This window comes from Sinocyclocheilus anshuiensis, unplaced genomic scaffold (assembly GCF_001515605.1).
Source record: "Sinocyclocheilus anshuiensis isolate Anshui unplaced genomic scaffold, SAMN03320099.WGS_v1.1 scaffold319, whole genome shotgun sequence".
In the NCBI taxonomy this organism is placed as follows: domain Eukaryota; kingdom Metazoa; phylum Chordata; class Actinopteri; order Cypriniformes; family Cyprinidae; genus Sinocyclocheilus; species Sinocyclocheilus anshuiensis.
Window position 1 is genome coordinate 521,936 of NW_015552566.1, and position 13,769 is coordinate 535,704.

Consider the following 13,769-nt stretch of genomic DNA (forward strand, 5'->3'; position numbering starts at 1 on the left):
TTCAACCCAAATATTCAGATGTGTGCAGCGCATTTTATGGAGGACTGTTTCCTGATCCTGGGAGAGTAGACTACAATGCTGGCTGTTCTGACTCACAGACTGTAAGTACGTTTTCATATTTAAAGCATTTGTCACTGATGATTCAAATGCGAGTTTGGAGCAGTGTAGAGTAGCGCTTGTTGTTTGTAATTTCTCCGATCACAAATGCAGACATGGTTTTATGTTTACGCAGCGCGATGCAACACAACGCATAAAAAGACGGTATAAGTCATAATAATCTGTAATTATGTCCCCACTGGATGCTACAAATATGCCTAGTTTATAATGGGATTTATTGGTTTTGTCTCGTTGCGCCGGGACACGGCATCACAGTATGGTAAGGGGCGTAACATTTCCGTCACACGCTTGAGGAATTCAGCCAATCAAAGTGTACTGGATAGCTGGCCAATCAGAGCACACCTCGCTTTTCAGAACGATGAGCTTTGTAAAAATCGACGCGTTTCAGAAAGGCGGGGCATAGAGGAGAAACAAATTTCCGTCACACGCTTGAGGTATTCGGCCAATCACAACACACTGGATAGCTGGCCAATCAGAGCTCTCCTCGCTTTTCAGAACGATGAGCTTTGTAAAAATCAACGCATTTCAGAAAGACGGCGCATAGAGGAGAAACAATAATGTACAGTATGTGGAAAATAATGTTTTTTTAACCTTAAACCGCATAAACACATTTCATTACACCAAATACACAAAATAATGTTCTTTTTAGCAACATCATATGACCCCTTTAATAGTAACACGAAAGACTAATAAACATGATCCTCTTGATCCAGCTCAAATGTTACAGCAACAAAGATGTTTCATCTACACCTGAATCCACTGAGTGATTTTTTTGTTGTTAAATAATAGAGGTCATAAAGAATGTTTTTGATTGTAGGTGTATTTCTCACAATATTTAGTTTAGAGCTTTATTAATCCCCTTGGGGCAATTAATTCAGACTTTCGTGGTGCTTCACATATACAACACTTAACACACACATACATATATTTAAAAATACACCAAATACATAAAAAGGGGGAAACAAATTTTAATTAAAAAAAATAAATTAATAAAAAAATCATTAGTTACAAGTAGCAAGTTACATTGCAGCAGGAAACAGATAAAATGACAAATTTTGTATTTAATTTGAAGAGTTAATACCTGCATTCTGATTCAGTCAGACCTGTGCAGTAGCAGCATTTAAAGAATGTTGTGTTGTCTATCCTTGGGGGAAATAGATTTTCTTATTATTTACGCTTGGATGGAAAATTATTACAACTTGACTATTCATGCCTTAAGAAAAAAGGACAATACTGCTGATTCATAGTTGGATTTAACACCACATACTACACATTTTATTATCCATTTTGTATCAAGGATAATGTGCAGATACTACCTGTACTTCAAGTCAATTGCAGTCTAACATCTCATCATCTGTCTCAACCAAATAACTTGTTTGTGAACCAAGGGAAGCCTGGAAACCTGCCACCTGTTGGAAGAAATTGCAATTCCCTGTGCTGCTTCTAATTACACAGAAATTACACACTTCTCCTTTAACCTCCCTTAGAGGTCTCGTGATAACAATGATTGGTTACTAATATCTGTGTGATTGATTGACAGGTGATGCACTGTGACTATGTGAAAGCCCAAGAGATGGACAACTCTGACTCCGCCCCCTTCTCACCTTCAAGTCTAAGGGAAAAGTGGCTACGCAGACGCACACACGTCAAGCTTAGGGTAAGGATAAACATGGCCGAGCTGACAAAACAAAACATACTCTCACATACACTGGAAAACTTTCAAACATCAAGTTTTGTGTGTTTTTTTTACCCAGGTAGTTTAACTTGCTCTTCATTATAAGTGTCTGTTGTGATTAATAGTACACCTCTGTGCATGAAATCTGCTGAGTAATGTTATCCATCAGTTAGATGTCAGTGTGATAGAGGTGCAGCAGTGTCAGATATTTATTAGGATGCAATGTTTGCCTCTTGGAATTGATTTTCAGTGGTTAATATGTGGGCATATTGTTTTTCTGACCATATAAAAACAGCACTGCATGTTATATCGGTACTATATTGGTTATCAACTGAGTATCTATATCAGTCAATGTTGAATACTTAAATTCGAAATTTAATAGAAGTAGCAGTAGATGTTTTCTTCTGTATTGTGACATACATCCGAGTAAAACAGATTGTCGGAAAAAAAGAAAAAACGTAGGCCATGGACTTTGCTCAATTGTAAGAAACGAGTGGATTTAAACTGACTAAATGATTGGAAAAGTCCAGCATATGTCACCAGAGAGAAGTCTGACGTTTCACTGGATAATCCAGAATTTTAATATCAATTTAAATTCAAATCCCTAATAATAATAATAGTGATTCAAATAATTATCTTGTCTCTATGTTGGATTGTAAAGTATACTGTCTGCTGTCTGTAGATTTTGATGTAATAGCTGTTTCAATTAGGGACATTTTTTTGGCCCCTATATTTAAATATCCAGGGCATTTTTGTCCCTTTTGAATGGCATTTTTCCCCCCTGAGCCCTGGCTAATTTCTGGCTCTGGTCTACAGAATCAGACAGACACACACACACACACACATATCACTCAAGTGAAAATGTGGACTGCAGCAGAGTCCTGACATTGTAGAAGAACTAAAAATACCCCCTCTCTGCCAGGGCTTTGAGTTTCTCAAATTCGGCACAATAGCTCAGTGTGTGTGGGCAGAAATCCGCGCCTTAAGAAAATCACGGCCGACCTTGATTTACTGCTCGGAGGCACATCAACACAATTAGCTAACAGTGCTGCTGAACACTACTGCCTATGCAGGTTTACAGGGTATTTTAGCTCTCGCTTTCAAAAGAACCCGCCAGAACAAAGACCAATTCTTCCCAGTCCTTCACTGAGGTTAAGTATAGCTCAGTGAAACACTTCTGTGTTATCACCTCTACCGTTTCTTTTCACAGGGAATGTTTTTTTTGTTCACTCAGGACCTTGATCTGAAATCGTGATTATTTCTGCTGCCCGCTGAGCCCTTCTGAATGCGCTGATGGCCTCAATAACATTTGATCAGAGCGCTTGCTAGCCTTTCATGTCAAAGGCATTTCTATGCAGTCATGTTGTTTTCGAAAGACTCTCCTGATTCCTTTGTGAGACCCTTAATGCTTCTATTTGTGTGTATATGCTGCATCATTCTGGCTCGGTGAGCGAGCTTCAAGGCATAAAGTAGGCACCAATCTGGATCCATTCCACAAGCATACATGCTTTTCCTACACAGCAACATGCTTCTTTGTCGGATTAGACTTGTGTCTGAAGATCCACTCAGGTGTGTCACCAGCACATATGGTGGTGTGTTGCTTGTTGGCTGTTTGTGTGCATCTCATCAGTATGTGTGTTGGTTTGGAAGCCCATCATATGGCAATCATGTATGGGCCCATGCCAAGATGAATTATTGACTAACTTAATCAATATGCAAATGGCTGCAAGCTGGGAAATGTTTAACCGCTTCATTAAATGACAAATCAGTGCAATCAGTCTCATTAGCTTTTGTGGGCTAATGATTTACGGGGGTGTACAGCTCTCTGTGTGGGCTCATGCCATACCAACATGATAACATAATATTAACAAAGTCTTAGATTCTCATTCAAAAGTGACCATGGCAAGAAGTTATTTTAAAGTGACGTACACGCTAACGTGATAACACACTAACGAGTTAATCATTTTCAGTGATTTCTGATGAAATGAGTGCCAGCAACTAGGGATGTAACGATTAACTGCAAGCCGGTTGAAAATCGATTCAAATATGTGACGATTCAAATCGGTTGAGATGCTAAACAAATCGCGATTCAGTTAGGGGTAGGAGTATATATGAATGTATGTCTGAGGGGAACTTACTGTCTTTAGAAAAGTTTAGATGGTATTTTTTTTATTAATCTTGCCTCTGTATAATGCATATTAAAGTTCATAAGTGCAGCGCTCCTTTGTTTACAGCGGAAACCAAGGAAAAACTTTACGCGCCACCTGCTGGCAGAGAGTGAATCTGCGTCTCATTCAGCTCTGCTGTTTCATGCAGATATTTTATGTATAGTTTCACAAAACTGAAGTCAAACCATTCTGTTTTTGCTTCAAATTTCAAAATTATACAATTTAATTTAGATTAAAAACTGCTCATGTTGCATGTATGCAGCATCTTTGTTTGGATCATGATTAAAATGCAGTGGTTGCCTCTAATATTAAATGGAAAGAGCACAGACAAAGCCTTAGTTTGTTTATATGAAGAGATTTATTTTATTTGTGCTACTTATTTATTTGATTTGGGGCTTGTTTTAAAATTTCAATTTAGTTTTGTTATTTACATTTACATTATATTTAAATGTTGTCATTTAGCAGACGCTTTTATCCAAAGCGACTTACAAATGAGGACAATAGAAGCAATCAAAACCAACAAAAAAGCAATAATATGCAAGTGCTATATTAGTATATTATTATAGTGTTATATTTCAATTTCACAAAGAAATGTGCAGCATTTTGTCCAAGCAATGATAAAAGGACATGCACATTTAATTTATAATTTGTCTTAAATCTCATTTTGTAAAAAATAAAATAAAAAATCGTGAATCGAATCGAATCGTGAAATCAAAATTGTGAATCGAATCGTGAGTTGAGTGAATCGTTACATCCCTACCAGCAACTGTTCAGTTGAGTTTCAACATTTACATGACATTCAAACTTCAGTTGAGATTTTTTTGGGGGCTTGCTAATTCTAACATTGCTTTGATTATTTCTCGTACTTAGATTTTTTTTCTGACTAGTTTTTTACCAGATGGACAATAAAACGGGCAAAAAAAAAATCCCACAGACTTGCACTGTAGAAGGGACAAGAGCCATATTTACATACCAGAATAACATAGAGACTTGAAGATGGGTTCTTTTGATTTGTAGTAACTAAATAAAATTAACAAAATAATGGCTTAGTGTGATTATCATATCACAAAGGCTGCGATTTAATTATATAAATATATGTACTGTGTGTTTAAGAGTGCAGCTCTGTTTTCTTTTACACGCCAGCAGCTCATTATCCAGTGTTTTCTGTGTCTTAGAGTGGCTTTGTTTACAGTAAATGCAACTTCATGCGAACTCATCTCTACATATGCTTTGAGTTTGGATCACTTATAATGTGCATTTAGGAATGCAACATGCACCAGCAATCTTCCCAAACTTGTAATGAAACCGGCTGATTAAAAAAAAAATGTAAAAGCCCTAACCCTAACCTAACTGTAAAATTGAAGTATTATTATTATGATGATTATTAAATAAAACAAATTCTGCTACAATGAAGGCTCTCAAAACTTCGTCGAGCAGAAAGCCTACGGATGCGTTGGAAGAAGAAAGAAAAAGCCAGAACCGATTTCTACAAATACCCTTTTAAGTTTGTGAAAGGTATATTCACAAAGGAGAAGAGTGGATCCCTGAAAACATCAAAAGATCAGGTTGAAGAGCATTTGAGAACCATCTATACTGATGGAAAAAAAGATGAACCGATCGTTGTCCCCACTGACATCCCTCCAATATCACCACCACGACATCAGTTTGATATCAGCCCTCCTAAGCTGAGCGAGGTGAAGCAGGCAGTGAAAAAGGCAAGATCGGCATCTGCAACAGGCCCTAACGGCGTACCGTATAGTGTCTATAAGAACGCTCCAGATGTTTTGAAAATTCTGTGGAAAAACATGAAAGTGGCATGGGACAAACAAATCATCCCGAAAGCCTGGCGAAGAGCGGGAGGGGTGTTCATCCCAAAAGAAAAGAACTCAACCACCATTGAACATTTCCGCCAGATAAATCTGCTGAACATTGAAGGCAAGATTTTTTTTCAGTGTGTTGGCACAGCGACTGACACAGTATTTAAAACAAAACCATTTCATTGATACATCAATCCAAAAGGCTGGTATTGCAGGCTTTTCGGGATGCCTTGAGCATAACAGCATCATATGGCATCAAATCCAGACTGCAAAGAAAGAAGGGAAAGATCTTCACGTCTTGTTCCTCGATCTGGCCAATGCCTATGGTTCAGTCCCTCATTCGGTTTTGTGGGCTGCTTTTGATTTCTTCCAGGTGCCGACTATAATCACAAATCTAGTGAAACACTACTTCCAGGATCTACAGTTTTGCCTTACAACATCAGGCTTCACCACAAGTTGGCAACCGCTGGAGGTAGGCATCATGGCGGGGTGCACCATCTCCCCATTGGCCTTTACGATGGCAATGGAGATTATTATCAGAGCCTCAAAATGGGTCGTGGGAGGAGAACGACTACAATGTAATCAGAGGTTACCACCAATTCGAGCCTATATGGACGATCTAACAACACTCACAACAACTGTCCCCTGCACCAAGAGACTGCTGGAGAAACTTCATCAAAATATAACATGGGCGAGGATGAAGTTAAAGCCCAGTAAGTGCAGAAGTATCTCCATCGTGAAAGGCCAAGTCACAGACATCAGGGATATAGAGGGTATGGCATGGAGGGGGGTGTACCTGGGATGCTGGGTACACCGTTGAGCCTTTTGGAGACGTTGTGGGTTTCAATCAACGAAACGTCGATGAAGCAGGGTGCCCACCTGATGACCCCAATGACATACCTTACCCTCTTTTTAACCACTCCACACCGATTGCTACTATCAAGAGTTTCCTACTAAAGGGATTGAAACATCTAGTTCTATTAGCTTTACTGATTTGGTACCTTTTGGCCAGCCTTTTATTAGGCCGAGCATTACAAATGTACTTATTGTGTACATACATGCTTTTACATTGTACTATTTAAAAAAAAAACCTGCATGTAATTACATTTGTAATTAATTTATAATTACACTGTTGACACTTAATCTTACCCAAACCACCAAACTTGTCCCTAACCTTACCCGTATCCCACCTCAATAGCAGCAAAAGTGATTTTCAACACAATATGAACACAAAGTACATTGCACTTATTTTTTTGATGTAAGTACATAGTAGTTAAGGACATCTAGTTCTATTAGCTTTACAACATTTTGGCCAAATTGTGTAGCCTTACAAACAAACTCCGCAGACAAGTATCACAATGTGCTGTCAATCGAAAAATCAATCGAATTAACGAATGAATCGCACATTTTTTCTAAAATTAATTGCGAACAACCGTGTTTAATCCCACTTAACATCAAAGTTTTTCACATTAATTTCACATTCAATCTTCAAATTAATGTAGAAACAACAGACAGTATATTTTTTATAATATAAGGCTACGTTTACACTAGTGCATTTTTGTTTTAAAACGCATAACTTTTGCTAGGGGTACACCTGTCGTTTACACTACTCCAGTGTTCTCGACCCTTTTAAAAATGCTGCAGACCCCCTTTTAGTTTGAAAATTCCGGGGTTGCGTTTCAGTGTAAACGGACCAAAATGGAGACTTTTGAAAACAATGGCATGGCTGCCCACATTCGCTCTGCGTATTATTTTCCGCGCTCATTTGACTATTGCCTGGCACTAAGGTGAATTGGAGTGCGCGTCTGAAAAGTTTCCCATTTGATGTGGTCGTAAAGACGTTCTCCGTCTAAATAAACGCAATTCTCTCGCCTTGTGGGCAGCGCGCCGACATACAGCGCCGACCCTGCCCCCCTCTCTCTCTCCCACTTCGCTTCCTGTCAGCTCTGATCTGTCCTATCATAAAGGCAAAAAAAATGCCAAAAATAAATAAGCGCAATTCTTGTCAAGAAAAAATAGACAGAAGCAGCAGTTGTGAGTAGGGTGGCCAACCCTAGCTCCGCCTGTGCGTTAATTGCGTTCAATATTTTTGAAAAAGTTAATCGCATGCGTTAATGTGCTAATTTTGGCAGCACTAATCACAATTTGATTTTTTTCCCCCAAATCATGCAGCCTTGTAAATAACCATCTAGCAACCACATGGCAACATGCTAACAACCACTCACAAAGCTTTAGCAGTGGCATATAAAGCCGTGGGCAAGCACCACTCAAACATAGTTCAGAAATGTGAAAATCTAGTACTGTTTGCAGTTTTTAAGGCCCCAGTTCATTTAAGCCTCAGTATCCTGTTGGATTTCATCACTATAGTAGCTGGTATGTGAGAGGGATGTTTTGAGTCAGGCTTATGGGAAGAAGCTTTTGTGAATTCAGACGCTGTCTCAAAGCCTTGCCTTTGCTCTATAAAGCAGCAGAGTAAAAGCTTCTTGCATTTATCTTCCTCTCTCTGTTTGCCTGCTTCCTCTGCTGGCATGAAGGTGACTGTGGCCAGTTATTTTCAGGATTTGCATAGCTATGTTTTGCGTGCTTTAATTTCCCATTTAAGCACAGCTGCCTGTAGGATTTATCTTCACTGAGCTCTGTGTAGAACAGCTTTATCACTGAAATGAAATTTATTGAAGAAGGGAAGGATGGCAGTATTATCAGTGTCATTTACGCTTATCCTTTGCCTTATTTATTTGTCATAACAGACTCTCTTGTGGCAAGAAACTGATAGAAAAGAAGAGGCAACCTGACATATTTTTCTGTCTGCAGAATGTCACCGCCAACCACAGAGTCAATGATGTCATCGCAACCGAGGACGGGCATCAGACCCTGGTTGGTCGCTTCATGTACGGTCCGCTGGATATGGTGACCCTGACTGGGGAAAAGGTGAGAGAGCTGTGGTCCACTATCATAGAATATGCATTCAAACAAGCTGTTTGCAAAAATGTCAGTGGAATTCTTAAGGGGTTGTTGTTTTCACAGTGAAACTACTAATGAAAAAACGAATGATAATACTGGTACTTCGGCCGCAAGTGAAAGCTTACCAGTAACTTTTACAGTATCAATGCACATTCAGCTCTCTGTGAATAGCACTTGCACCTTGTAATGTGTGGCTGCATATGTAAACATCTGATGAACCGCATAGTTAGATTTACAGACGTGTCAATATGTAAACCATTCATTATCTACAGTACATTCTGAAGCCAATAACTAATATATTGGCTAATATATCGTGGTAAAGTACTAATGTAAACTTTTTGAAGTTATACTTTGACGGGCAGGAAAAATGTATAATGTTGTGAAAATACCTACAGTATTTACTCTTTGTTGTTAAAATTAATAAAAATGACACAAAGCCACTTAATTTTATTTTCTTAATTACTGACTGTTTTTGAGTTATTCAAAATTTAATGTTATTGATAAATACTGCATGCCTTATACAATATTTTTAATATAAAAATAATATTTACTTCTAAAAACTTATTTACACTGCCATTAAAAAGTTTGGGTTTTGTCAGTTTTTTTGTTTTCATGTTTATGAAAGCAGTCTCTTATGCTGACCAAGGCTCTGTTTATTTGATCAAAAATACAGCAAAACAGTAATATTGTGAAATATTATTACATGTTAAGGTAACACTTTACTTAAAGCCTTTATGTGTAATGCATTATAAATGGTAATTAAAGGGTATAATCCATTATAATTATTCATAATGTAATCTTGTTGTAAATAATTATAAATGAATTTAAAACCATAGTGTAACAATGAATTCATATGTGTTATAATGTCTTAACTGTGGTTGCAATTATTCAAGAGGTTGTACAATGCATTATAAGGTGTGTTACAAGGCATGATTAATGCATTAAAACTACTTTTATAATGCATTACACATAAAGGCTTTAAGTAAAGTGTTACCCATGTTAAAGTAACTGTTTTATTATTTTTATACATTTTAAAATGTAATTTATTTCTTAGATGGCAAAGCTGAATTTTCAGCAGCCATTACTCCAGTCTTCAGTGTCACATGATCCTTCAGAAGTCATTGCAATATGCTGATTTGGTGCTCAAGAAATATTTCTTATTATTATCTGTTTCTTTGATGAAAGTAAAGTTCAAAAGAGCAACATTTATTTGAAATGGAAATCTTGAGTGGCATTGTAAATATCTCTACTGTCACTTTTGTTCAATTTGTATATTAATATTTAATGCATCAAATAAAGGAGTGTATTAAATAGCAAAACAGTGCTTGCTGTGGTTCTGAAACTGGCATATAGCAATGTCAATGGTACTGGGATCGACTACTGACATTTTGGTGTCGTGACAACCCTAGTATGCCTCAATAATCTCCATCTCACTCGCTTCCTCCCACTGTCTGTTTCTTTGTTGCTTTGTCTCTCAGGTCGATGTGTACGTGATGACCCAGCCGCAGTCGGGTCGCTGGGAGCACTTAGACACCGAGGTGACCAACAGCAGTGGCAGAGTGACCTACACCATCCCCAAAAGCAAAAAGCTGGCCGTGGGGGTCTACCCCATCAAAATGGTTGTCAAGTAAGTCAATGGGACCCTGAGGATTACTTGTAATGTATCCAAAATGGCCATGCTCTCAAGGTTGTCTCAGCGGGGATAATTTGCAAGCGTTCAATTGGCACTCATAAAACTCTCACCCTGAGGGCTGAAGGAGAACGACTCCTCGCTGTTAAATTGATCTCGGGCTTCATGTCGCATCTTGAGCTTGATCAAGAGCTGGATCTTTGTTCATGTCACTCTTTCCTCGCAGGGGTGACCAGACAAGTGCGGAGGCTTTCCTGACGGTCTTGCCGCGGGGGATGGAGTGTGTCGTCTTTAGCATTGACGGTTCATTTGCCGCTAGCGTCTCTATTATGGGCAGCGACCCTAAAGTACGGCCCGGAGCTGTGGATGTGGTCAGGTAAATTCACAGGGTGGCTTTCTGTGTAAATGCGTGTGGGAGAGAATCGATGCTTTCATTTCATGCCACGGCAATATTGAAAAGGACCGCCCTGCCGGTGAGGCACAATTGGATTTCATTTAATATAGAGATAGCAAAGTGCTGATACCAGATATCAGATGGGGTTTGGGATTTACAAATGGACAATCTTGGGTTGTTTCCCAGACTGTCCTTGGGCAAATTTACTGCTTTGTCAAATGCAATCTGTTGCTGGAGGACCAGGCGCCGTGACTGTCCAGGAATCAGTCCCCAACTGTTTTTCGCCAAGCATTATGGGATTGCTCAGAGGGTAAATGATTGTATTTTGCATGCAGACACTGGCAGGATCTGGGCTACCTGATCATTTACATCACTGGCCGTCCAGACATGCAGAAGCAGAGGGTTGTGTCCTGGCTGTCTCAACACAACTTCCCTCAGGGGATGATCTTCTTCTCGGAGGGGTTGGTGCACGATCCTCTTCGCCAGAAAACCATCTTCCTCAGGAACTTGGTACAAGAGGTTAGTCTTCTACTACCGTGTCCACATATTTGGTATATGGGTCATTCCTGTTCTGAAGTACCTTTTGAACTCTGTAACTGTAAAATACGAATATGCCTGTGTTGAAGTTTAGGGAAGTGTTTCTATAAAAGGGTTCACTAGACTTTCAGAAATATGCTCTGGTTAAGCTCAGGCACTTTATGAGTCATAACTTCTTATGTGCACATTTTAAAACAAACAGGATGCCTATCAGGATGGAAATAAAAAGCTTTATTCAACCAGCGCTCAATGAGGGATTAAGATTTAGCCTACAATTTCCAGTTGTTTAATTAACCATCTTTCAAATGTTATGACATTATATAGGTTTTAAAATTTGATCAAGAATAAGAGTAAGATAAACAAATACCATAAAACATCAAAGATTTCTTCAAATCCATTGCGAATACTTGCTGGTGCTTTTGCTGTTGGTTTCCCACCAAAAATGATGTCACTTGCTGGAGGATGATATCATTGAGGAACTGGCTTTTGTAAGAATTTTTAACATGATGGAAAGTTAAATTGAAGAAATATTTTAAATTAAAGAAAAGATTAATGAAGAAACACTTCAAATGTTATAAATTACCAGATTTTCATGTGAGAAGCACCCGAAAAACATGGCAAAAATTAACACTTCTATTACAACTAGTGAAATTATTTCAAATTCAACTTTATGTTCAGTTAATTGTGATAAACTAGCTAATATGATTTCTGTACTTAATAGTAAGAGAAAGTATTTTATCCTATATATATAGAAATATATGCTACTTTAAAAAAGCTTGAGGTCAGTTTATTAATAAATAAATAAATAAATGGGATGCATTCGATTAAAAATAAATTTTATTTAGAAAGGATGCAGTAAATTGATCAAAAATGAATACTACTTATTCAAAAAGGATGTATTCAGTTGATCAAAAGTGATTTCTATTTCAAGGAAATGCTGTTCTTTTAAAGTTTCAGTTGATTCTGGGGGGGGAAAGCATATCACTGTTTTCGCAAAAATATTAAACACTGCAACAGTTTTAAATTTTGATAGCAAAAAGTTATATTTCTTGAGCACCAAATCAGCATATTAGAATGATTTCTGTGATCCTGTAGACTGGATTAATGACTGCTGAAAATTCAGCTTTGCCATTACAGGAATAAATTACATTTTAAAATACACTTGAATAGAAAATAGTTATTTCAAATTGTAATAATATTTCATGATATTATTGTTTTTACTGTATTTTTGATCAAATAACGCAGCTGTGGTAAGCATAAGAGACTCCTTTTAAAAACATAAAAAAATCTTACTGACCGCAAACTTTTGAATGGCAGAGTGTACATTTCAAATACTGTATTTGATGGAGACATGAAAATATACCACACAGTAGGAATGAAGAGTAAGAATCAATTTTCTTTATTCCTTTATTTCTGCTTCTCTTGGTCCATCTCTCTCACGCTTGCTTCCTCTGTCTCACGCATGAGTAGTCACACAGGAACTGAGGTGTTTTTGTAGTGTATCCTCAGGCCGTCTATCAATCACACTTTGCCCTTTTCTCATGTTGGCAGTGTCACATTAAAATCAACTGTGCCTATGGCTCCATGAAGGACATTTCCGTCTATAGCATGCTGGGCCTCAACCCCAACCAGATATATATAGTGGGACGGCCCTCTAAGAAGTACCAGAATCAGTGCCAGGTTAACTAACTTTGATTCTTCCTTGTCTTTCATTCAATTTCCACCATAACTGGTCAAAATTAATCTAGTTTTCTCTAAAATCTTTTCATGTCTTCTGACCTACCACAGTTCCTGAGCGAGGGCTATGCAGTACATCTCTCCTCCCTGCAGTTCAGTCACAGAGCCCGGCCCAAGAAGAGCTCCTCGGTGCGAATGGTTCTTCGAAAGGGCTCATTTGGTCTGTCAGCCAAACCGGACTTCCTGTGTAAGCGGACACACCTTCGCCGCACCATGTCGGTGCAGCAGCCTGAGCCACCCATGACACCCAACCCTAAACCAGAGCGAGCTCAGAGCCAGCCCGAGTCGGACAAGGACCATGGGGGTGGAGGGGGTCCAGGCCATGCCATGTGGGCACGGGGGTCCATGCACCGTGGCGACACCACTCCCTGACTCCAGAGAAACATAGGAGGGATGGAAAAAGGACAGATGGTAATGATCTCTCGGTGGACAGAGCCCAGGTAAGCTTTAGTTTTAAGCCTGTTTGCACAAAACACATTTTGCATGCTTTTTTATTTTTTTTACGTAAACATGCTCTAGACCAGTGGATCTCAACCAGGGAGCCAGGACCCACTAGGGGGCCTAAGCACACTTCCAAGGGGGCCACAAGATGGCTTAAAATTAAAATAATGCTAAAAATGGCAATATAAAAAAAAAGCTGTAAATAAATATAAATAAAGCTATAAATGAATATATATATATATATATATATATATATATATACACTGCATAAAAATATACACGCAACATTTTT

At 38.5% G+C, this 13,769-nt stretch overlaps 1 protein-coding gene across 1 annotated transcript in view; it reads left to right on the forward strand.

Moving 5' to 3' along the window:
• The window catches only part of LOC107664939 (membrane-associated phosphatidylinositol transfer protein 3-like), an 89,329-nt gene that overhangs the window by 71,013 nt on the left and 4,547 nt on the right, over positions 1-13,769 (forward strand). The window contains exons 13-19 of the mRNA XM_016455638.1: positions 1,658-1,774; positions 8,589-8,705; positions 10,217-10,365; positions 10,595-10,744; positions 11,098-11,281; positions 12,851-12,979; positions 13,088-13,476. Coding sequence (XP_016311124.1) covers positions 1,658-1,774; positions 8,589-8,705; positions 10,217-10,365; positions 10,595-10,744; positions 11,098-11,281; positions 12,851-12,979; positions 13,088-13,408 — 1,167 coding nt within the window. The 3' untranslated portion in view covers positions 13,409-13,476. The remainder of the gene's footprint in view (positions 1-1,657; positions 1,775-8,588; positions 8,706-10,216; positions 10,366-10,594; positions 10,745-11,097; positions 11,282-12,850; positions 12,980-13,087; positions 13,477-13,769) is intronic.